This window comes from Chionomys nivalis, chromosome 3, assembly GCF_950005125.1.
Source record: "Chionomys nivalis chromosome 3, mChiNiv1.1, whole genome shotgun sequence".
Classification (NCBI taxonomy): Eukaryota; Metazoa; Chordata; class Mammalia; order Rodentia; family Cricetidae; genus Chionomys; species Chionomys nivalis.
The window spans coordinates 39,931,410-39,955,484 of record NC_080088.1 but is presented as its reverse complement, the minus strand read 5'-3'; the positions used below and the strand labels follow the sequence as shown (position 1 = coordinate 39,955,484).

At 37.4% G+C, this 24,075-nt stretch overlaps 1 protein-coding gene and 1 pseudogene across 10 annotated transcripts in view; one reads left to right on the top strand and one right to left on the bottom strand.

The window, feature by feature from the left end:
• Stxbp5l (syntaxin binding protein 5L) overlaps positions 1-24,075 on the top strand; it is a 229,221-nt gene that overhangs the window by 44,755 nt on the left and 160,391 nt on the right. For all 10 annotated transcript variants that reach the window (XM_057763575.1, XM_057763572.1, XM_057763570.1 and 7 more), the window contains exons 4-5: positions 15,406-15,487; positions 18,156-18,256. In XM_057763575.1, coding sequence (XP_057619558.1) covers positions 15,406-15,487; positions 18,156-18,256 — 183 coding nt within the window. The remainder of the gene's footprint in view (positions 1-15,405; positions 15,488-18,155; positions 18,257-24,075) is intronic.
• LOC130870771 (60S ribosomal protein L13-like) lies at positions 4,397-5,059 on the bottom strand (annotated as a pseudogene).

Sequence of the window (24,075 nt, the reverse complement as noted above, 5' to 3'; positions counted from 1 at the left end):
GTAATGGGAGGGCAGGGTAGAGAAAAGAATAAAAGAAAGGGGTAAAAATTCTAAATACTTTGGAAAGTCATATGGAAACTTACCACCCCAGAACTTCATAAGATATATATGTATTATGTATTACATGCTACACATATATAATAAGAGTTTAAATGGAGTCACCCTTTAATGGAAGAATAATGCCCCTGCTAGACCCCACAGGCTAGCAGGGTACAGTGCCACGAATGGGTTACTTCTTTTGGAGTCGTTGGCCATTGAGGTTCCATAGATCCTCCCAAACATTACCGATGATTGCCAAAGCTTTTTACCTTCCATAACTAGACAGTAAGTCCGTATTACTGAAGATGCTACCTAGTTGAGTCACAAGAACACAGAGAAATCAAGATGGCACTCACCTGGAAGTTTCACGCCTATAGGCTAGCTTTCACCATGCTGGAAGATGCTATGCATGCTCTGGAGTAGAAAAGCAATCACTTATATTACTCAGCTACAGTAATGGTTGACTTGGTAAGACATGTCCACTTGTGCAATAGTGGCGCATCCACTAGTATAATAATGGCATGAACAATATGGGAATAACCTTGGATTTAAGGTTCACTCTACGGATTGAAACCCATACCTGCTACAAATATTGGGCCCACGAACCTGTGGTGGATAGGCCCAGGCCCTAGGGAAGAAACTACTCTTACTGTGCTAAAGGACATAATAGTAAGCCAACTCATAATGACTCATTCTATACAAAGATCAACGTATCTCTTAACCCTCATTGTAGCATCTTTTGCAGTAGATGAAACACCTCTACCAAAACAAAGTTGGTGAGGAAAGGGTTTATTTGGCTTACACTCTACATCGCTGTTCATCATTGAAGGAAGTCAGGACAGAAACTCCAACAGGTCAGGGACATGGAGACAGGATCTGGTGCAGAGGCCATGAAGAGGTGCTGCTTGCTGGATTGCTCTTCATGGTTTGTTCAGCCTTCTTTCTTATAGAACCCAGGACCACCAGCTCAGGGGTAGTACCACTCACCATGGGCTGGGTCCTCCCACACCAATCACTAATTAAGAAAATGCCTTGCAGCTGGATCCTATGGAGGCATTTTTTTCAATTGAGGTTCCCTTCTTTCAGACAACTCTAACTTGTGTCAAATTGACACAAAACTAGCCAGGCCAGGGGAGAATATAAATAGAAAAGGGAACTTTAGGAGCACTGAGGGTGTGTGTAGGTATGACAGGGAGGAGTGGAGGCTGGCTAACGGTAGACGAAAAAGAGATGAAGATATGCTGTCAGGTATCTTAGAACTACCAGACCTCTCAGCAGCTCTAGAGACTTACAAACCTGGGCTGGGCACTCAGTGCTCTTTGCCAGTGATAAAAGAGAAATGAAGCCAGGCGGTAGTGCCATGCGCCTTTAATCCAAGAACTCAGGAGGCAGAGGCAGGTGGATCTCTGTGGGTTTGAGGCCTGCCTGGTCTACAAAGTGAGTCCAGGACATCCAGGATTGTTATACCTGTCTTAAAAAAGAAACCCTGTATTATAACACATACACTCCACCCCCCCCAAAAAAAAGAGGAAGAAAGAAAGAAGGAAGGAAAGACAAAAAAAGAAGATCGAGAGAAAAGTGAAAACTGTATTTTTTTTTTTTTTTAAAGGATATGGGGCAAGAAAAGGACAGAGGTGAGCAGACCTGCTAAATTGACATTGGGCATTAAATAAATAAGTGGGTATAGGGAGAAAGGGTTGCATACACAGGACATAAAACTTATTGCTGAGTTCCATCTAACATCTCATTTGTTCCTTCTCTGGCTCCTAAAACCTGTCTTGTTACTGGAGTCGCTCTGCAATGGGAGGCCCCAGTCCTGTACTCCATATTTCCGAGGACTCCGTATCTCTGGATCAAGCTCTACCTCTGAGCTTGGTTCTAGCTCTGGTTCCTGCTGGGGTTTGGCTATGCTTGCATCTTTCTAAAGCTCTGGCTCTTACTTGGCTTGATGTCTGGAATTGTCTCCCTACTCCTGAGGCTGAGTTTTAGCGCATCTTCCCTGAGTGGTAATGGGAACCAGGAGCAGATGGCTGTGAGGGGCAGGGAAAGGAAGGAAGACTGTCAGAGCCACAGGTGTATCTGACATACTTTATTCACTCTAGGTAAGAGATGCCCCTGCGTCCAAGAATACAGAATTGCACAAAGGTGGCTCTTGCCAGAATTTGTTGCATAACAAGTTACATAAAAAGGACTTTTATCCTTCGTCACGGTTCCTTGTATATCTCATTGCAGCCAACTTATCGAAGTCATTCTGGGTATCTATACCATTGCCATGTTGTCTGAATTTATATCTGGCACCCACAGCCTTTGTTCCCTTTCAGGTGTCAGTTGGATCATTCCTTAGTGTTCTCTCTGTGGAGGAGGGGCCAGTGGGAACCCCTGAGTCAGCCATTTCTTTGTTCAGGTCCCAGAGTGTGGAAGATCAAAGGCTATAAGGTGTTGTTGGCGGTTCTCCCTCCCTCTCCTCAGCCACTCTGTACTCTGCTTCTTGGTTCTGTAAGTCAGTGTCTTTGAGAAAAGCCACTTCCCAGCAGGTTCTTGAATTTCTTTGGTATTTGTTATAATGTTTTCCTATTGTTCATTTCGGATTCTGTTAATTTGCATCCACTCTTTCCTTTGTCTGTCAATCTTGTTTATCTTCTCAAAGAACCATGTCTTAGATTGGTGGTTCTTTGTATTGTTCTCTTTGTATTTTTATTATTTCTTGTCATCGATTGGTTTTAAATTTGGTTTGTTCTTGTTTTTCCAACTTTTTGAGTTGCATCATTAAGCTACCTTTTGTGTCTTGGTTTCTCCATATTCTATGGCTCAAGTATGTGATGTCTTTAGCAGTATGGTATTGCTGTCAAGTTCTGAAGGGCGATCGGTGACATCAGCAAAAGCTTGTAATGCTTGTGGATCTATGAGATCCTATTTTATCACAACTCAAAAAGAGTTAACCCATTTCAGGTATTTTTTTTTATTTGCTAGCATGTGTTATCTAGTTGGGTTATTGTTCCCCTACTGTAGGGTAACTCCATAAAAATTCTTTTTATGTGTGTATTTGTACATGAATATATTTTTAGAAGCTACTACAGCAATAGGTTTATGACTTTTCAAAAGGCTTTTACTATTAGTTATCCTTCCCCATTTTCCTTCCTCTATTCGATGGTTTATTGGATAGAGGCCATCCTATCCCCACCCCAATTTAACGCTTTCTGTTCCATTATTCCTCTTGAACCCTCTTTTAGCTGATGAATGTAATCCATTTACACTCAAGGTCACAACTGAGTCAAAACTACCACTACTACTGTTGTTTTTGTCATTTTTCTTTTGGGTGTTTTGAATAGTTAGTGTTTTTTATTTCCTTTTTTATTGCTAATTATGATTTTGTGGTTTATTGCTTTTATAAGGTTTGATTCTTTCCTTTTTCTCTCTTGTGAATCTCCTCTGGTGAGTTACATATTTTCATGATAGTAGTTACCTTTTGCTTTTGGATGTAGGACTTCCTGAACCATATTTTGTAATTGTCTAGTGGTGATGACCTTCTTGAGTTTTTTGGGTTTTTTTTTTGAAAGGCTTTTATTTCTCTTCTGTTTCTGAAAAGCTTTGCAATGTCTTGCTTAGAAATTGTTTTCTTCCAGAAGATACAATGTGTTATTCTGTTCTCTCTTGGCTTATAAAGTTCAGGTGGAAGTTTTTGTCTCACCAGCCACCTCCCAAATAACCACACAGAGACTTATTATTAATTATAAATGCTCAGTTGATATCTTAGGCTCAGTACCTCTTTTTCAGTATGGTATGTCAATCTTGCTTCTTTCTGTGTCTCTGAGTGACTCTGCTCTCCTTCTTCCCAGTGTTCTCCCACTCTGACTCTCCATTCTAAATTCTTCCTGCCTAGCTATTGGCCAGTTGGCACTTTATTAAACAAATGAGAGCAACACATATTCAAAGTGTACAACAGAATTATTTTACATTTCCCCCCTTTTGTCCAATTAAAAAGGAAGGTTCTAACTTTAACATAGTAAAACACAGTAAAACAGTTATCAGGTAGGAATTACAGTCACAGTATATTGTTCCCTTGTATTTGGCAAATTTGGAGAAAAAATACTCTATTATTTATCTTTGTAAATCTAAAGTTTTATACTTAATTTATTTTTTATTATAACTAAGGAAAACTATAAGTTTAACTATTTAGTCTTTAACTCTATCAAAGACCCCAGAAGAATGTAATATTATCTAACAACAGGGACATCTGGCTTCCTGGACAGTCACTCACAGTTTCTCTGCAATATTGAGGCATCCATCTTTGGCCTACAGGGCTAGTATATCTTACAGACATTTTTGAGAAGCAGGTAATCTTTTTTTTTCTGCTTTATGGAAAATTTATTGCAATATTCCAAAAGCACATCACTTTTTCTTCTCAACATCCTGCTCTGCAGCTTCCTTTGCCCTCTTTGCTCGGATGCCAAAGAGCCGGGCATTGGCCCGGGCCATGCGAAGACTGGCAAAAGCCTTGAAGTTCTTCTCTTCTTCTGTGATGACTCTGGCTTTCTCCTTCTTATAAACATTCCGGATGGGCATCACAGGTCCTGTTAGCTGAGTGGCCAATTTAAGTTCTTCAGCCGAACTATCTCCCTTCTTTGGAGCAGAAGGTACTCCTTCAGGCGCTGCACGTTGGCCTGCAGGGACTCGGTGGACTTGTTTCGCCTCGTTGGGTCCACGGAGATGCCAATGGTGCGAGCCACCTTCTTATGGATACCAGCCACCCTGAGTTCCTCCAGGCTGAAGCCCCGGCCAGCTCGGACCTTGGTGTGGTAACGCACTGTGGGGCACCTCACGATAGGCCTGATGGGTCCGGACGCGGGGCGCGGGGCAATGCGGCGGGCTTTTGCCTGCCAGGCCTTGCGTCTTCGGATCTTGCGTGCTGGCTGGTTGAACCAAGTGTCCACTCGCTGCTGCCAGTCCTTGTGGAAGTGGGGCTTCAAGATCATGCCATTCCGGCTGGGCGCCATGGCTGCCTCCCGTGCAGGGGAACGGCCGAGCGGAAAGGGAGAAGCAGGTAATCTTAAACTGTCCTACCTGTCTTGGCAAAATTTGGCAGTTACTTTCTTTTGCATTCTGCTGGTCCAGTTTGGACAGCATGCTGTCATCAGTCAAAGCAAGAACAGTTTTTATTGCCCAAATGGCTATCATTTGCCATGAAGAAAGCAAACTTCATATGGAGGTCCTTCAATGCCCATCATCTTTTTTTGAAGTAAATTGACACCGCCAGGAGCAGGTGTGTCTTGTCGTGGAAAGCCTTAAGTTATTAAACCTCTCAATGCCATATTCCGTAGGTCTGTGACGTGTTTGAAGACCATCTATCTATCTAAATATATCTGTTTAACCTTGAAAACATACCTAACATGACTACAAGTTTTATTGTAGATGACTAACTACTAACTTGTATTACTTAATTATACATTACATGTTTAAATGAGCTTCAGAGGCACAATACCCCAAGCAAGAGTAGAAACATACATATAGTATAACAAAAACCTTCAAACTTGTATCAGTAAATTGAAATCCATACCAATATAAAATATTTTGAGATTAATAGGTGCTTTTTGGATTAAAGTAGACTCGATTATCTACCTTTTTATCTCATTTCTATATTGTATCTTCCTTTTTTCTTTAGAAAGAAATCTTTGACTTTATCTTCTTTGTTTAGTTTTTCTTCTGACCATGACCAATAACAACTTATAACCAAACCTCCTTAAATGATGATGTTGTTTTCTCTAGACTGCTTCCTTTTGTCTGGGGGCACTGGCATCATTGGGGGACCCTGAGAAAGTTAAGATAATGGTCAAATGCTGGCTGGAGAAGTCTGTGAGGCTGGACCATCTCAGCCAGTAGCCTTGAAGCTGTTCTGAAAGCAGAACTCTGAGGAAACTGCAACAGATGTGCTCTTTATTAGTGTCTTATCCCCTTGCTCTGAAAGTACATAAACTTTTAAAGGTAATATACACATCTGCATTAAAGCAAGTATATACTGTGTGTTGTATACAAGTTATCCAAAGATGATTGCTTATTTAATATTTGAGCAGGTAAAATATACATTACATGTCATGTAGTTTTCTAAGGTTTATTTCTTCATGTCAGTAGGCAGTATTTTCAAGGGGGTCTTACTCAATCAAACTTGATCTTCTTCAACCCTGAATGAATTCATAGCCTTTTATTTTCTGTGGGAACAAAAGCATGACCTCTTCTCAAAGCAATACACATTTTGACTTCCATTTTGAAGTTGATTTAATTTAGCAGTTTCTATAATCTAATGTCTGTCAGCAACTATTGTACATTCATCATCAATCAAAAATTCAAAGGCAACACAATAGCATAAATGGTACAGACTCCGTGTATTTCCCATATCTAAGTGAGTTATTCATTTTATTATTATTATTTTATTTCTCTCTTTAAAGACTTTATTTCTTTTAAACTATTCTTTTTTTTCTATTACTATCTTTTTTCTTTCTTTCTATTTATTTAATTTTACTGTTGTTGTTGTTTTTCAAGACAGGGTTTCTCTGTAGCTTTGGAGCCTGTCCTAAAACTAACTCTAGAGTTACAACTCTGTGGCCTTGAATTCACAGAGATCCTCCTGCCTCTGCCTCTCCAAGTGCTGGGATTAAAGGTTTGTGCCACTACCACCCAGCAACTACAGCAACTCTTCTAAAGGAAAACATCTAATTGGGCTGGTTTACAGGTTCAGAGATTTAGTTTATTATTTTCATGGCCAGAAGCATGGCAGCAGGCAGGCAGACATAGTGCTAGAAAAATAGCTGAGAGTTCTAATTCTGGATTGTCAGGCAGCAGGAAGAGAGTGACCCTGGGCTTGGCTTGAGCTTCTGAAACTTCAAAGCTCGCCCCCATGACATCCTTCAACAAAGCCACACTTTTCCAGCCAGGCCACACATCCAATAATGCCACTCTCTATGAGTCTATGGGTACCATTTTTATTTAAATCACCACATGGAGTTAAGAGAAAATTTGATTCATATAGCTATTAATGTATTAAGATGTAAGAACTTTATTATTTTTTAAAAAATCAAATCATGTTATCTCATATTCCAGCCTTTTTCCTACCTGTAGCTGTAGCAACCATGCTTTCTTTAACTCTTTAGCTTTTTCTATTAGAAAAATATTTTCTGAAACATTAGGAGGTGATATTAAGAACATTGATCTGTAGTTGTCTTTTCAAGCAAGATTTTTGACTGGTGTGGTTATTAAGAGAAATAGTATCTTTGATGAATTTAGTAAGAAATTATTTGTTCTTATATAAGTTGTAAAATTGATCTTATCTTTAGTATTTTTTACTTTTTTGATAAAAATTAATTACCTGTGAACGCTTTTAGACTTGGAATTTTCAGTCTTAGAAAGTTTTAAGTATCACATTTAACCTAGTGTGGTGGAGTTAATATATAATACAAGCTACTAAGAAGGCCCCAATAGGAGGCTCACAAGTTCAAGTGCAGCCTGGGCAAATGCGTGACACAATATAGGTATCAAAAAGAAAATAAATACATGTATTTTTTAAAGACTGTAGCTATAACTCACTGATAGCTTAAGCATCCTGACATGCTTAAGGCCTTGGACTCAATGCCCAGTAACACAAAATAAAAATAAAAATATTTTAGTACATGTAACTATTATTCTCCTAAAGAGTTAGACAGTCAGCACTTATCATTTATTACTTGAGGATGGTACGAGATAATAGAAGGGCCATGTATAGTTCTCTAACACTTCTGACCTGTTCTTCATATAGGTAGAATAAGTGCCATTGTCAAGAAAATATCTTGGATGTTGACAGCTAAAGACCAGTTGTATATGTAACAATTGTAACGGCCAAAGGGATTTATTTGTCAGTGTCCTCACTGACTGTATCTGCTGCAATTAGAGTATATTGCCCTCGTTTATTCTTATACAATGGGCTGTTTCCTCTGTTTTTTTCACTGACTCCAAACAATGTTACTTAGTTATAATATGTTAAAAACTGTCATAATGAGAAACTTAGCATAACAAACTATAATTCTCTTCTGCCACAGTTACTTTAAGATTGTAACATATTTATTAGTTCATTCTTCTAGAATTTTAAAATTAAGTTTGTTCTCTATCATTTTCATATATGTATGCAATGCAGTTAGGTTAAAAAATCTCCTATATTGTTTTTTCTCTAGGTTTTCTTACTGTCAGCTTACCCTTCTGCTATTCTAAGTTGCTTTCCTAGTAGATCTACCTAGATCTTCTTTTCAAGGTTACTGAACGCTTGTCAAGCTATACCTACTACGATGAAAGAATTAGAAAACTTCTGGCACAATTTTTATAGTAGTAACTATTGCATCTTATAAAACTTGGGGTTCACATTCAGTTAGGACATTTGGCATGAGGTATTCAAAGTTCTAAGTGATAGTTGTAGCTTAATGTTTACTGAGATTCTTGTATCTCTTTAAAAGCATTGCTTCTTCCTAGAATTAGTATTTCTAGTTCAAAAGAGATTAAATTTGTATGAATGTGTTTATTTTAAAGGCATGCTAAATAATTTACTGGGAAGGCTGAAAACACAGTCCAGGCAAGCTTCCAGAACCAACACTATGCACTGTATAAAAATTGCCTGAGTTTGATCCTCTTAAAAGAAAATAAAAATTAGCATTTCTAACTACATTTCAAAAGATCTTAGGGACCTCATAGGCTAAATGATAGTGAGTAATCATTTCATAAAAGACCCTACAGGGCATGTATTAAAACTGCATAAGAAATTTGAATATTTTTCTCATAGCAATGGATTTAAAAAACAGATGTAACATCGTAGAATTTGTACTGTAGAAAGATGACTCAGGATGAATGGTAGAGAATAAATTGGGAAAAAGTATCTTAATAAGTATTCTCTAGAGGAAACAGCCACTAGCATGTCTGTACATATGTGTGTATCTGTCAATTAATCATCAGTCATTTTAAAGAATTGGCCATACATTTACAAGAGTCTAAAGTCGAAAATCTAGAGTAAATTGGCTGGCTGGAAACCCGGGAAAGAGTTGAAGTTGTAGCCTTGTGTCTAAAGGCAGTCTGGAAGCAGACTTCCTTCTTAGGGTAGCTCAGTCTTTTTCCTGAAGGAAACTTCAAGGATTAAGAACAGGTACATTCTATAATGGAGGACAGTTTACTATATTCAAGACTTTACTGATTTAAGTATAAAGAATACCTAAAAAATGCTTCCTTTGCAAGATGTATGCTAGCATTTGAAAAAAAATAAACAATTAAAGAAAGGGTATCATGGCCTACTTAAGCTGATGCATTAAAATCAAACACTGCATAGGGAGTGCAGGTAAGATGGAGTGTGAGATCATCTGTGATTATGAATTTCTAAAGAATAGTTCCTCAGTCTTAAACATGACCAGATTCTCTCTAACTACCATTCTACTTTCACCATCAATTGTTATGTTTTTATGTAACTAAGGATTTAATATTTGAAAGGTAAATTATAGTCTTTTATTTTTGTTACGTTTTATACATTTTTTAAAATTAGGTAAACTGAAATGTCATCACTGAGAAGTATAAAGAAGACTGTGAAAACACAAATTAAACTGAGTAATAAATTACTGCCTTAAGATCTTAAATCACTATCTTTTAATGGCATTTTGTGTTTATGTTTTTTAAATCAATTTATGTGAATCCTTTAGTCACTGCAAAATAGCAGCACAAAACTAAGTTTTAGATATTATTTAAAAATAGATATCTACAAAATAACATTTTCTGTCTAGGTAGAAAATGGAGTCTAGTGAGGCAGACAAAGAAAAACATTGTTTGCTACTAAATTTTGTGAGGTAACAGTGCCATAAACACACCTATTATAATTATCCACTTACTAATTGTCCCATCAAAATGACATACCCACACTTTTTACCTTGATCCTTGAGTAGCTATGTTCTGCTTTGTAACTGATCATGTACTAAGTAGGGAGACTAAATTTCGTAACCCCCAACATCCCAAAACAATTTGTGACTTTATTTGGTGATGACTGAGTCCATATAGTTTGTGCAGAGCACATTGTTTTCTTCAGTAGCCAGTAAAATTCCACTGTACTCAAAAGCAGAGATTTAGTTTATGTAGCGTGAAGACATTTACTTGGTTACCTGTAGTCTCATGGGCCCTCATTCAAAACTGATTCTACAACCGGAACTGATGATATTCCATATGTTAACAGGGCATGAAAATATTTATTTATTATAGAGTTGAGAGAATTGTTCAAGCACATCCAAAATGAGAAAAACAAAGAAAATTGCCTGAATTTTTATTCCGGTTACAGTGTGGGATTAGGATCAGAGCTGCACTATTAGGGCAAGAGCTTGCGTAGTTCAAATCTCCTGCTGGTGGCAAAGGAGAAAAAAGCCTGGACTTTCTTATGAGTCTGTTTAGATGTGTTCACAAGGAAAGGAGGAGGATAAAACATAGCTTAAAATCTGTCAGCATCAGACATCAAAAAGTTAAAGTCAACATCATCATTATACTGGTTTATTTATACCTACAAAAGAGGCATAAGTCTATGGAGTTGAAGGCAATTATTTAGACTACAAAATCTTTAGGGAAAGCTATGATTTCTGGAAAACTTTCAACTGCTAGTTTTGCCAAAATGAAGGCTGCCCTGGTTATTTTAATCGTCAATCTGACACAGCCTAGAGTCATCTTAGAGGAAAGTTTCATTTGAGGAATTGTCTATATGACATTGGCCTGTTGTCATGTCTGTGGGAGGTTGTCTTGATTACTGTTGATGGAGGAGAGCCCAACCTACTAGGTAGCGCCATCCCTGGCAGGTGGTCTTGAATTGTGTGAATAGGTTAGTTTAGTACAGCTCCATGGAGACACCAAGATGAGCCTGTGCTGAAGATGCAGCCTTAGTAGCAGTGGAGACTCCAGGTTATTGGAGATGAGATGCCAGGACCATGGAATGTTTGCCAAGAGCAATGGCAAGTGTGAAGTGAAGACAGCCTAGGCCTGAGACCAGTGTGTGTGCTGCAGGTGGCAGAGCTGTAGACTTAGACATTTAAATTTGTTCCTTGTTTATAGCCAGAAATATAATTGATTTTTAAAGGTTTTAATATTTTATTTAGTGTGTGTGTCTCTGTGTGTGTGTTTATGTTGTGTGTGAGGGGGGAATGGGGCCCAGGACTTGCCAGAGTTGGTTAGATGATTCTCTCTTTCTACCATGTGGCTCCTGAGAATCAAACTCAGGTTGTCAGGTTTGGTGACAGGTATGTTGACATGCTGAGCCATCTGATAGCCCCTAACATATGATCTTTCATTCTTCACGATTCAATTAATTTAGGAGCCATGTAGCAGTTTTGTGGTTTTCTTCCTAAGTTATGATACATTCTACATATAGATGCAATTTTAATTCTTCCTTTCCCATCTGCATGACATTTAATTTTTTTAACTCTATTCCTCTTACTACTACATGTAGTGTGATATTAGATAGAGAGAGACAATGGTAATGGATCTTTGCCCTTTCAGTGTGTGAAGCTCAAGATGTTATCCTTTTACTGTTTGCAGTAATGTGACTGATGTGCAGATTTTCCTTAGATGACCTTCTGTAAAGGAATTTGTTTTCCTAGTTTGCTGGAGATTATGAATGAGCTCTCACATTGTATCAGTAGCCTTTTCTGTATCTATAAAAAATTGTTCTAAGTTAATTGAATGAACTACATTGATTTTTCAAGGTTAAACCGACTTTGAATTCCAAGGACAAATTCTATTCAGTTACAGCATACAATTACTCTTATACATTGTATTTAGTTGGCTAAAATTTTTATTTTCATTTTCAAATTTGTGTTCAAAGGAGATGCTAGTCTGAAAATCTAATTTTATATTTTTTCATTTGTCACCAGAATGCTATTTTCATAAAATGTGTCTGAAACTAATTTTTCTTTACATACTCTCTAGCATTCTGTAAAACTAGTACTTAAAGAAATGTTTCATAAAGGTGACAACTGGTGTCATCTGGTCCTGGGGCTTCTCTTGGGAAAGAGTTCTAGTTAGAATTTAGTTTTATTAGTTGATATGTTATTGTTTCCTATTTTTTGTGTAGTTTGTCTTTTTCCAAGACGTCTTCCATCTCATATACTTTGTAAGATTAATTGGTATAGTAATTTTCTTATTTATTTTTGATTTCTGATGACATATCTCCTTGTAGGTACTTATATAAGACATCTGTGTTCTTGTTGATAAGTCTGGATGGATGTTACCAATTTTACTTAATTTTTTCAAGTCAGTTTTTTATTTTTTTGATTTTTGTTGTTATTTTACTTAACTGATTTCTCTGCATCCCTTGTTACTGCTTTGTTTATGTTGCTCTTGGGATTAATTTACTTTAAAATTACTTTTTCTAGCTGGGCAGTATGGCGCATACCTTTAATCCCAGCACATGGGAGGCAGAGGCAGGCAGATCTCTGTTAGTTCGAGGCCAGCCTGGTCTACAAGAGCTAGTTCCAGGACAGGCTCCAAAGCTACAGAGAAACCCTATCTTGAAAAACCAAAAAAAAATTTTTAGTTTCTACTTAGGTAGGTGTGGAGGGATGGGAAGATTTGGGGAAGGAGAAAAATTTCAGAATATATTATACGAGCACAAATTTCTCCTAAATGTTTTTCTATGTCTAAAGCTTAGGTAATTAATTTGAGATACTTTTGTATTTTCTAACAAAGTTTATCATAAAGTCTAAATTTTCATCAAGTATGGCTAACCCTAACTCTAACCCCATATTTCTGATGCATTATATTCTATCACTCTATTATAACTTTTTGTAATTATCATGTGAAGTGATTATCTTAAGCCTTGGTAATATTTATGTTCTATCAATATTTTTCATTTCTATATATTGATAGTATTTCATGGCATATAAGTTTTGAAGTTTTAAACTTTTAATCTATTTAGTATATTTGTACACACACACACACACACACACACACTGTTTTGCTTTGTTCTGCGTTTGACAACAGTTCACGTGTCCCAGTCTAGCTTATAACTAACCATACCCTAGGCCAGCCTCAGAGTGCAACAATTCTCCTGTCTCAGTTTTTCAAGTGCTGAGATTAAAGGCATGAGCCATTGTATCTGGCTTATTTCTAAATTTTAAAAGGAGTTACTGTAGGCATTGTAAAGTTTGTTGCTTTTTTCTCTGATGTGACATTTATTGCATTTTAATTGGAATATAAATTCTATTTGTTTACAATGTGGAATCGATGTGACTGAATTAAATCTAGAATCTTGCAGTTTGTTTTCTAGTTCTCTTACTAGATGTTTTCCTTCCCTTTTCTATTTGATGGGAAGCTTTAAGAGCTGATTTTACCTGCTGTCAGCATTCCTTAGTTCTTTGTGTAGGGGTCAGACCTCTTGGGCTCTGTCCCCCACCTCCACTCTGGCCTATTGTTGTCCTTGGAGTAAAGGGGAGGGGAAATGATGTGATTATATTATAATCTCAAAAAGTAATAGACATAATTTTAAAATCTGATTTCTTTTATCTCATTGGTAGAGACATGTTACTAACTAATTAGCTTATTTATTTAGCCTTCCTTTTGATGTAGTACCAGAACCACCTTTAATCTAGGAGAGATAACTTTTCCTCACTATGGAGACAATGTTTGTTTTAGTGTTCTGCATGACTGTTCAGTGAATTTTGGGGTTTCCACTTTAAATGATGGGGACATGAAACATTCCTGGTCTCACTTAAACACAAGTTCCTTGTTTTGTTCTTTAAGAAGGAACTTTTTTTTTGGGGGGGGGGGCTGGTTTGTTCAAGAAGTACATTCTTTCTTGTATTTTTTTTTCTTTCCCCAGTTTCAAAGAGTTCCCACAACTCTATTCCCTGTTCCATATTTCGCTCCACTCCATGGTGCTTTCCTGCAGATCTCTGAAATACTTTGGCATGCATCCTTTTTGCTGTGCTTTTGGACCTTGTGAATTCTCCTTGTTCTTAGCCTTCCTCACTTCCTCCTGTCTTTTCAACAAAGGGGCCTACTAGATCTCAGAGCCCTATAGTGTGGCCTGGATGTTCTCTATAGAGTACCCTGAGCAGTGAGAAAGCTTGAGTCTTCCTATAGTCTTCCATCCTTTCTCCTTTGTTCCTTATCTGACTCATTCCTCATTTGATATGCAATGTCTGAAAACTGTATTGTTCATGGATTTAATCACATCAATGTTGTTTACACTTTTTGTTTTGTTTTGTTTTGTTTTGTTTTGTTTTATGAGACAGGGTTTCTTTGTGTAATAGTCCTAGCTGTCTTGGAACTAGCTCTTGAAGACCAGGCTGGCTTCGAAATCATGGAGATCCACCTGCCTCTACCTCGTGAGTGCTAGGATTAAATACATGTGCTACTGCTGCACGTAGTAAATTTAAGTATAAATTTAAAAGTTTATACTTTTTAATTGCTTAGGTAGGAGGATAAATATGTTTCTTCACTATGGCTGGGAATAAAGTTTTTATGCATTTTTTGACTTTAAGAAGCAAATGGTAACTATATATCGAAATATGTCATTTGGTAAGAAATACATTAATAAAATTTGTTCTGTGGTGTTTTGCCTTCTTCCCTTTTTACAATCTTTCATCCTTTTTTCTTTTCTCTTGTTCCCTCTCTGACTTATAGAATTTTTTATGTAAACTGGAAAATATATTACTATTTTTCTTAATATCTGTCTTTTCAGTTATATTTGTCTATGCAGAAAGTGTTTTATATGTCATGTATTAATCTATTTCCTTATAACCTATTGGTTTTAAAATGTGGTTAGAAGGGCTTTATATTAATATTGTTATCAATATTGCCAACATACTTAAATATATTAAATTGTTTTGTTATAGGACAGAGTCTCTCTATGTAGTCCTGGCTGTTCTGAAACTTATTGTGTAGACCAGGCCAGCCTGAAACTCACAGAGACCCTCCTATCTCTGCCTCCCAAATGCTGAGATTAAAAGCATATATCACCATGCCCAGCTAACTTAATACAGTTTTTATGATTTCATTTATTGCATTTAATCTTTCAATTGTTCGAACCTACTCTGGGGAAAGAACTGTTTAATCAGATAAATGTTAAAAGAAATGAGATGTGTCTGAATTCTCAATTCTTGCTTTATTTTAATGGGAAGGAAACTCCTTCCACTGTTTTACTATAATTCTTCTAATTGTTAGAGTATTACTCATTTATACCACATAATTAAATTTGTGTAAAGTAAAATATTTCAATTTCTTCAGAAATAAAAACAATGAAGAATCAAAACATTAGTTGCTGAATAAGTCAGATTCTCCTTCACCTTTTAATATTTGTGCTAATACGGGTGTTAGAATCCTTGACTTTGATTGTGTTAGACTTGGGAGGCCTGGTGTTGACTGTCACTGCCAGCATGAAAGTGGTGCAGCTGTCTTGCAGCTCCAGTTCCTGATCAATGAGGTAAGATTCTTTTTCACCATTTCAAACACATGCACAGAGTATTTTTGATTATCTAAATCACATATATGCATGTATTCACACTCACAGAATATTACTGAATGAATATTCCTTATCTAAAACAGTTGGGTTTACAAAGTCTACGGATCTTAGATTTTAAATTTTGGAATATTTGCATATATATTGATAACCTTGGAAAAGATACCCACATCTAAATATTAAATTCATTTATATTCTTTGTATACCCTATACACATAGTTTGAAGGTAATTTTGTATATATTTTTCATTGCTCTTATATTTTGAATTTAATCACAGTAGATTAGATATGGAATTTTCCCTTTGTGGACCTTTTTAAGTTTTGGAGCATCTAAGATTTTGTATATTTGGATATTCAACCTGTAGTTAATATAATTCTTTTTGATATTATGATTTTAGATGTTTAAAAATAGATATGTATACATTTTTACTGGTAGTCACATTTTTCATATTTCTATATTAAATTCAAAATCTAATAGGAAATACTAAATTTAATATAAGACATTAAATTTAAAATCTAATTTTAATACTAAACTTAGTAAGAGAAAAGCATTTTGTCTATCAAAAGATCCTTTTATTGTGATTGTGTATCATAATTTTAAAATTTATTTAATATTTTCCTAAATCATTAAGCTTTCTTTCTACTCACTTTCTTCCCCCAATTTAAATATTTTGCTTGTATTGAAATTGAAAGTATATTCTTACTTACCAGTAGGCTTTTGTGTGTGTAATCCGTGCATCTTTTATCTGTATGTATTATGTTTTTAATGTGAGATATTTGGGACAATTAAGAAAGGAAGGATTGTGACTTAATAGTGATATGTTTGAGTTAAGTTGACAAGGGGTTAATTGCGCTGGCTAGTTTTATGTCAACTTGGCACAAGATAGAGTTACCTGAAAGGAGGAAACCACAACTGAAAAAATACCTCCATAAGGTCCAACTGTAAGGAAATTTCTCAATTAGTGATTAATGGTGGAAGGCCCAGCCCATTGTGGGTGGGGCTATACTTGGGCTGGCCCTCCTGGGTTCTGTAAGAAAGCTGGCTGAGCTAGGCAGTAAGCAGCATCCCTCCATGGCCTCAGCGGCCTCAGCAGCATCAGCTCCTGCTTCCAGGATCCTGGCCTGTTTGAATCCCTGTCCTGGCTTCCTTTGAGGAGGAGCAGTGCTGTGGAAATAGAAGCCAAACACACTCTTTTGTTTTTGGTTTAGGAACTGTTTCAGAAAGACATTTAGAGTCTTCTTTCTCTTAATTTCTGGACAAGAAGTGAAGTTGGAAATTTAAAAATAGGTTTAAAAATATATTTAAAAATATATAGAATATAAATAAGAGAGAGTGTGTGGCTGAGGTTGTAAACTGTGAAAGATTTTCTGTAGCAAAGTTGTTTGGGAAATATATAAAGCATTTTAGGCATCTCAAGATCACCATGTATCTGCCAGACAGCTATTAGAGAACATTTAGCACTTTAGGTGTCATTTCAGTGGGGAGATAGTACTACAGTAAAAGTTCTGACAGACTCAGATGGTCTTTAGATGTGTGCATAAAATTAAATGTGACAGTTATCTCACATAGCTTTCTGTTACTTTCAATGGTAGAACATATTCTATTGTATTTGAGATAGGATTAATTTGTAATTGGTGTTATAAGGTAAAGGATTTTAGTATTATTTTTATAGTTGTACCTAATTAAATGTGAAGAAATATTTTATTATAGGTATTTTTAAATATCACTGATAAAGCTTTTTGGATTGTAAGCAGGTCAAATTATAAAATACAAAATTTTAAGAAACAATGTACAATTTTTAGATAAAAGATAGTTTCAGAGGATAATCTTATATGATCTGTATTTGATTGATAAAAATGGGTTGGGTATTGGCCTCTCTAGTATTGAAGTTATATATTATTTATGTGCATAGTAGAAACAAAAATTAAATTGTATATTTTTAAAGGAAATAAAAAAAAACCCTTTTAATAGTCACAGTGATGCTGCCCTCCTCCATGATAAATATAATGACCAAGAGCAACTTGGAGAGGAATTGTCTGATTTCATCAAACAGGTTGTAGCCCATCACTGAGGGAAGTCAGAGCAGGAGCTCCCTCAGGGAAGTAACTAACTGAAGAGGTACCTGAAGTGGAGGAATGCGTCTGCCTGACTTGCTCCCCTGCTGGCTCATGCTCAGTTAGCTTTCTTGTAGAACCTGTGACCACTTGCCTAAGTGGGGGAGGGGGCACTGCTTATAGTTTTCTGGGCTCTCCCACATACATTAGTAATTGATAAATATGCTGCAGACATGCCACAGGTGGGTGTGATGGAGGCATTTCCTCAGATGAGGGCCCTCCACTCAAGTGACTCTATTTGTGTGAAGTTGATAAGGAGACCCAACCAGTATGGATGGCTTATTGATTATTCCTCTCTAACAGTGAAAGGGTATTTCTGAACAAGTCATCCTGGCCGTCCTTGTGTGGTAAGCCACTTGCCTCTCCAACTCAACAACCTTAAACTTTCATACTGTAATTTCTTTCTTTTTGTCTAGGCTACATAAGTACATATCTATACAAGCAATGATAAATCTATAAATTTGTTGTTTCTGCTGTCCTAGTAGGTAAGCTTTCTATCTTGTCTTCTTTTCTCACAGGGCGCTTTGGTTAGTGCGAGTTCAGATGACACACTTCATCTGTGGAATCTGAGACAGAAAAGGCCAGCCATCCTTCATTCTCTTAAGTTTAACAGAGAACGGTAAGAGCCTTTGTGAATAACCGTATGATGTGACAGAACTGTATCTCAAGCAAGTTTCATGCTAGTTTGACAGACTTCTTTTATAAATTTAAGCAATTGCCAGTTTTTTTCATAGAAAATGAATAATTGGGATAGATTCAGCCACTTATGAAAATGTGAAATGCCTAAACCTTTTGTTTTCTGAGGTTTTGAATATCACCTCAGCAATCATATTTTCTTTTCCCTGGGCTATGGCAATGAAACCATAGACCTAATATTTAAAAATCAAGTAAAAGCAAATTTAGTTCACATATTTTTTATTATTTCAGATATCTCCAGCATTCCAGCCCTTACCCTCTTATCTAGATACTTAGTAGTGATGTCATTCTAATGAAACACTGAATTTTAGCATTGCCAAAGATGATGCTTTAATAAAAATTCAGTTCCCCTCCTTTTAGAACGATCATAGCCAGGAGGTTTATTTGAATGGAAACAGAAGTTATTTTATTGGTAATAAATTGTATCATATTTTAATATTTCCAGTGTTTGATTCAATTAGACCTAGACCTATGCACATCCACTTAAGAGTCATCAGTGATCAAGCAAACACTGAGATGTACATTAACTATTTAGAGTAGTCTATCTACTATGTGGGAAGCAACCAGACTTTTCTTTTTATAGTAAATGGAAAAGCACACCACAGGATAATTTGATGTTCAAGAGAGGAAGAGAAGCCTTTGAGAAGTGAATTTAAACAGACTGACACCATTCAAACCAAGGTAGACACTGGAGGACAGCAGTTTTGACCTTGAGCTATTTGCAGATGATATGATAGTGTACATAGTGATCCCAATAAACAAATCTTAACATAAAATTATTTTGTGTGTATTCACTGCTACCTAATAGAGATACAACTAAGCTTTGAATGTTGATTTGGTAATTTACATCTCACTAAACTCACCGAAGTGTTCCAGGTTCAGACAGATGCATGTACATAGGACCTACGTGGTAGAGCAGAATATCTCCCATGTGTCTTGTGCCTCTGCTTGTTGAGATGTTCTGTTCTCACCGTCTGAGTTCCTTGTCTTATCTAGAAATGGTCTTAATGGGACTTAGTAGTAGCTATGAACGAGACATATCTGTCTTCTGTTACTTCTCTCCACACTATTATTACCTTGCATTTCCAGTGCTTATTGTATATCTTCCAACACCTTAACCTCATGTTTGCAGAACTGTGCTTAGAAGTATCTATGCTTTAAGCTGGGCGCTGGTGACACACGCCTTTAATCCCAGCACTAGGGAGGCAAAGGCAGGTGGATCTCTATGAGTTCGAGGCCAGCCTGGTCTAAAGAGTTAGTTCCAGGATAGACTCCAAAGCTACAGAGAAACACTGTCTTGAAAAACAACAACAACAACAACAACAAAAACAAAGCAAGAAGTACCTATGATTTGTTAAACTTTCTGCTCTCACTGTCCTGACTTTCTAAAATAATCATACCTTTTCATTTGACTTTTGTAAGTGATCTAGTATAACAGTAGAACATATTCATAAACAGAGGAATGTGGCAAGAAGCTCCACTGTGTTTTGCCGTGTTGTTCACATATAGTGCTGTGATATTTGTGATTTTAAGGTAATCACAGTGTTTATTTTTAAATAAGCACAAGGCGATGTGTCAGGTCTGTAATAGAGGAAGCAGACAACCCTGAAGGGAGGGCCTGTGGTGACTGCTTTTATGTTAATTTGACACAAGCTGGAATCATTTGGGAAGAAGAATTCTCAGTTGAGAAAACGCCTTCATAAGATCAGGCTGTAGGTAGGCACAGAGTGCATTTTTTCTTTTTAATTAGTAATTGATGTGGGAAGGCCCAGCTCATTGTGGGTGGTGCTACTTCTCATCTGGTGATCTTGGATTCTATAAGAAAGTAGACTGAGCAAGCCATAAGAGCAAGTCAGTAAGTAGCACTCCTCCATAGCCTCTGAATCAGTTCCTGCCACTAGGTTCATCTCTTGGGTTCTTGCCCCAACTTCCCTGGATGATGAACTTAAAGCTATAAGATAAAACAAACCCTTCCATCCTCAAGTTTGTATTGGTCATGGTGTTACGTCACAGCAATAGCAACTGCAACTAAGACAAGGCCCCTAACTAAGACAAGGCCCCTAACTAAGACATGGCCCCTAAGACAAGGCCCCTAACTAGGTTAGGGCCCCTAACTAAGACATGGCCCCTAAGACAAGGCCCCTAACTAGGTTAGGGCCCCTAACTAAGACATAGCCCCTAGCTAAGACATGGCCCCTAGCTAAGACAGGGCCTCTACTAAGACATGGCCCCTAAGACAAGGCCCCTAACTAAGACATGGGCCCTAACTAAGACATGGCCCCTAGCTAAGACATGGCCCCTAGCTAAGATAGAGTCTCTAACTAAGACATGGCCCCTAACTAAGACAAGGCCCCTACCTAAGACAGGGCCCCTAAGACATGGCCCCTACTAAGACAGGGCCTCTAACTAAGACATGGCCCCTAACTAAGACAAGGCCCCTAACTAAGACATGGCCCCTAACTAAGACAAGGTCCCTAACTAAGACATGGCCCCTAAGACAGAGTCATAGTTTTTTTGTTTGTTTTTTATTTTTAATTAAAAATTTCCACCTCCTCCCCTCCTCCCATTTCCTTCTCCCTTCCCCCATCCCCCTCCTCCTCCCTCTCCAATCCAAAGAGCAGTCAGGGTTCCCTGCCCTGTGAGAAGTCCAAGGTCCTCCCCCCCGCTCCATCCAGGTCTAGGAAGGTGAGCATCCAAACAGGCTAGGCTCCCACAAAGCCAGTCAAAACCCAGTGCCATTGTCCATGGTTCTCAGTCAGTCCTCTTTGTTGGTCACGTTCTCAGAGAGTCTGGTTTGATCACATGCTCCATTAGTCCCAGTCCAGCTGGCCTTGGTGATCTCCCATTAGATCTGTCCCACCCTCTCAGTGAGTGGGCACACCCCTCGCGGTCCTGACTTCCTTGCTCGTGGTCTCTCTCTTTTTGCTCCTCATTTGGATCTTGGGAGCTCAGTCCAGTGCTCCAAAGTGGGTCTCTGTCTCTAGCTTCATCCATCACCAGATGAAGGTTCTATGGTGATATGCAAGATATTCATCACTAGAACCATAGTTTTTATACAGACTACAGTTTGCTTCAACTGAAAACAGATGACAGTGACATTCTAAGAATTACCTGTATTATTGCTTTTCATTCATGTTAATTTCCTCTATCTGATGAGAATAGTTACAGTCACCTAGCTTATCATAACGACACAGAGAAGTTATAGAGCAACCACAGTTTGTTTTTCTTCCAAATCTTCCCCACATATTAGGAAGCAAATGTTGATGTAGTGATGGCATGTAAGCATCAGTAAGTGAGAGAAAAGTGCATTCTAGCTCGCGGTGCTTGTGCTTTGACAAGAATCATATAAGTATTTTAAAATATAAATTATTTCAGTAACTAAGAATATGGGTTATGTATATCATTTTTTGGATTTGAAAATGCTGGCACACAAAATAAAAATGAGTGTTAATTCATTTTGAGACATAAATTTTAAGTTTTTCTTTATTTATAAAAACAAAGATGAAAAGTCAAGAGAGAAACGACTAAAGAAAAAGTTATATATTTTATTACTCAATTTCTTTGGTTTTGAATAAAACCCCCTATAGTTGTATTTTGCACAATTTATGAATCAATATTAGTTTTAAGAATTTGTTTTGTAGGCTTCTTGAAATCTTGCACTTAAAAAAGCATGTAATCTGAAAATAGAGAAAAATATACAACTTAAAATTATAAGATTATTGTTATTAAACTACCTTTTCCTGTCCTAACAAACTGCCTAGATAATGCTACGTGTCAATGGTAAGAATGGGTGGCCTTGCTTTTTTCTTAGGTGAAAAAGCTAATTTACTGTTTTACCACTGAGGAAAATATTAGTTGTATGTTTTATCAATTTAAGAAAATGTCTCTATATTACTAGTTCTTTGAGTTTTTAAAATCATGAATGACAGTTTGTGTTTGAACTTAAACCTTTCCTCTATGTAGATCCCATTTATATGTTTTCTCTAATACATTTGAAATCAGTTAGTGTGATTGACCCACAACTTTTTTCAAATTGGGTGAGTTTTTTTATATATTATTGTTTTGACTGTTTATTTTAGATTCATAGTTTCACTGTTGTTTATGTGCCCTCTAATTGAAGTCCGCCTGACTTCTTACTGTAGGCCTGGACACTTTTGGAATTAGTTATAAAATTCTTCTTAAGTCCTAAGGAAATTTGTGTTTCGAAGGGTTTTACATTTCTCTGGTTGATATGTGAGGTAGGGAGAGGTACTTTGCTTTGCTAGAGGTACTTTATATTCTACTGTGGAGTGAAGTTTATGACTCTGTACTATGCCTCCACCTTTACCAGTCTTAATAGGAATACTTCACTATTGCTCTTCCCACAGCCTCACCCACCTGATTCTCTCACCCATAAATTGAGACAGTTAAGATATTTACGTGAAGTTCCAAACCATTGCTCCCATTTTTATAGTAGAATCAAGAAAATAAGCTTTGTGTACTTCCTCTGCCAAAAAAACCTCTGTGCATTGCTTGGTAGAACTGAAAAGGAGTAGTCAATTGTTCACTTGTAAAAGGTTTCAAGTCTTTAAAAGAGAGGTATCCAAAGTATCTAAGAACTGTACAAGTAGAAATGCTGCTTTTTTGTTGTTTGTTTGCAGTAATAGACTTGATGGAAACATTTAGATTTCTTTCACTGGAACATAATTAGTACATAAGATGCTAAGATGTATTGTTTCTCTCTCTCCCCATCTCTATCTCTCCGCTTCTTTCTTCTTTTCCTGCCTGAAAACCATAAATTTCCTGTATCTGAAAACTAGGAAGACTCTGAAAGTTATCCACTAGTGCCTCTTTTAAATCTAAGATCATGTGTAAAAAACTTACTATTATTATTTATTTATTTTATATCCCCTCCCTTCTCTCCTCTCAGTAGTCTCCCCAATCTCCCCTCTGTCTCCCCACCCCATGCACTCCTCCTCTGTTTCTATTCAGGAAAGGGCAGGCCTTCCATGGGTATCAACAAAACATGGCATATAAAGTTATAGTAAGACTAAGCATCTTGCCTTGTATTAAGGCTGGGCAAGGCAACCCAGTATGAGGAGTAGGGTCCCAAAAGCCAGAAAAAGAGTCAGAGACAGCCCTTGCTTCCAGTATTAGGAGTCCCATAAAAACACCAAGCCACACAACTGTCACATATGTGTAGAGGACCTAGACCAGCCCCATGCAGGCTCTCTAGTTGTTTGTTCTATGAGCCCAGGTTAGTTGATTCTGTGGGTTTTCTTGTGATGGCCTTGACCCCTCAGGTTCCTACTATCCTTCCTCTTTCTTTTCAGCAGAATTCCCCAAGATCCACCTAATGTTTGAATGTGGGTCTCTACGTCTGTTTCCATCAGTTGCTGAATGAAGCCTCTTTGAGTATAGGAGAATATCATTAGATATCATTACAATGTCAGGGGTGGACTCACTCTCATGGCAAGGGTCTCAGGCTGGACCAGTGATTGGTTGGCCACTCCCACAGTCTTTGCTCCATCCTTACCCCAGCACATCTCATAGCAGGACAGACTGTAGATTGAAGGTTATGTGGCTGGGTTGGTGTCCCAATCTCTCCACAGGCCACAGGAGATGACCAATTCAGGCTATGTATCCACTATTATTAGAAGTCTGAGCGGGGGTCAACCTTGTAAATCCCTAGGAGTTTCCCTTACACCGGGTTTCTACCTGGCCCTAAAATGCCCTCCTTTTCCAGTCAGTTTCTCTTCAGAT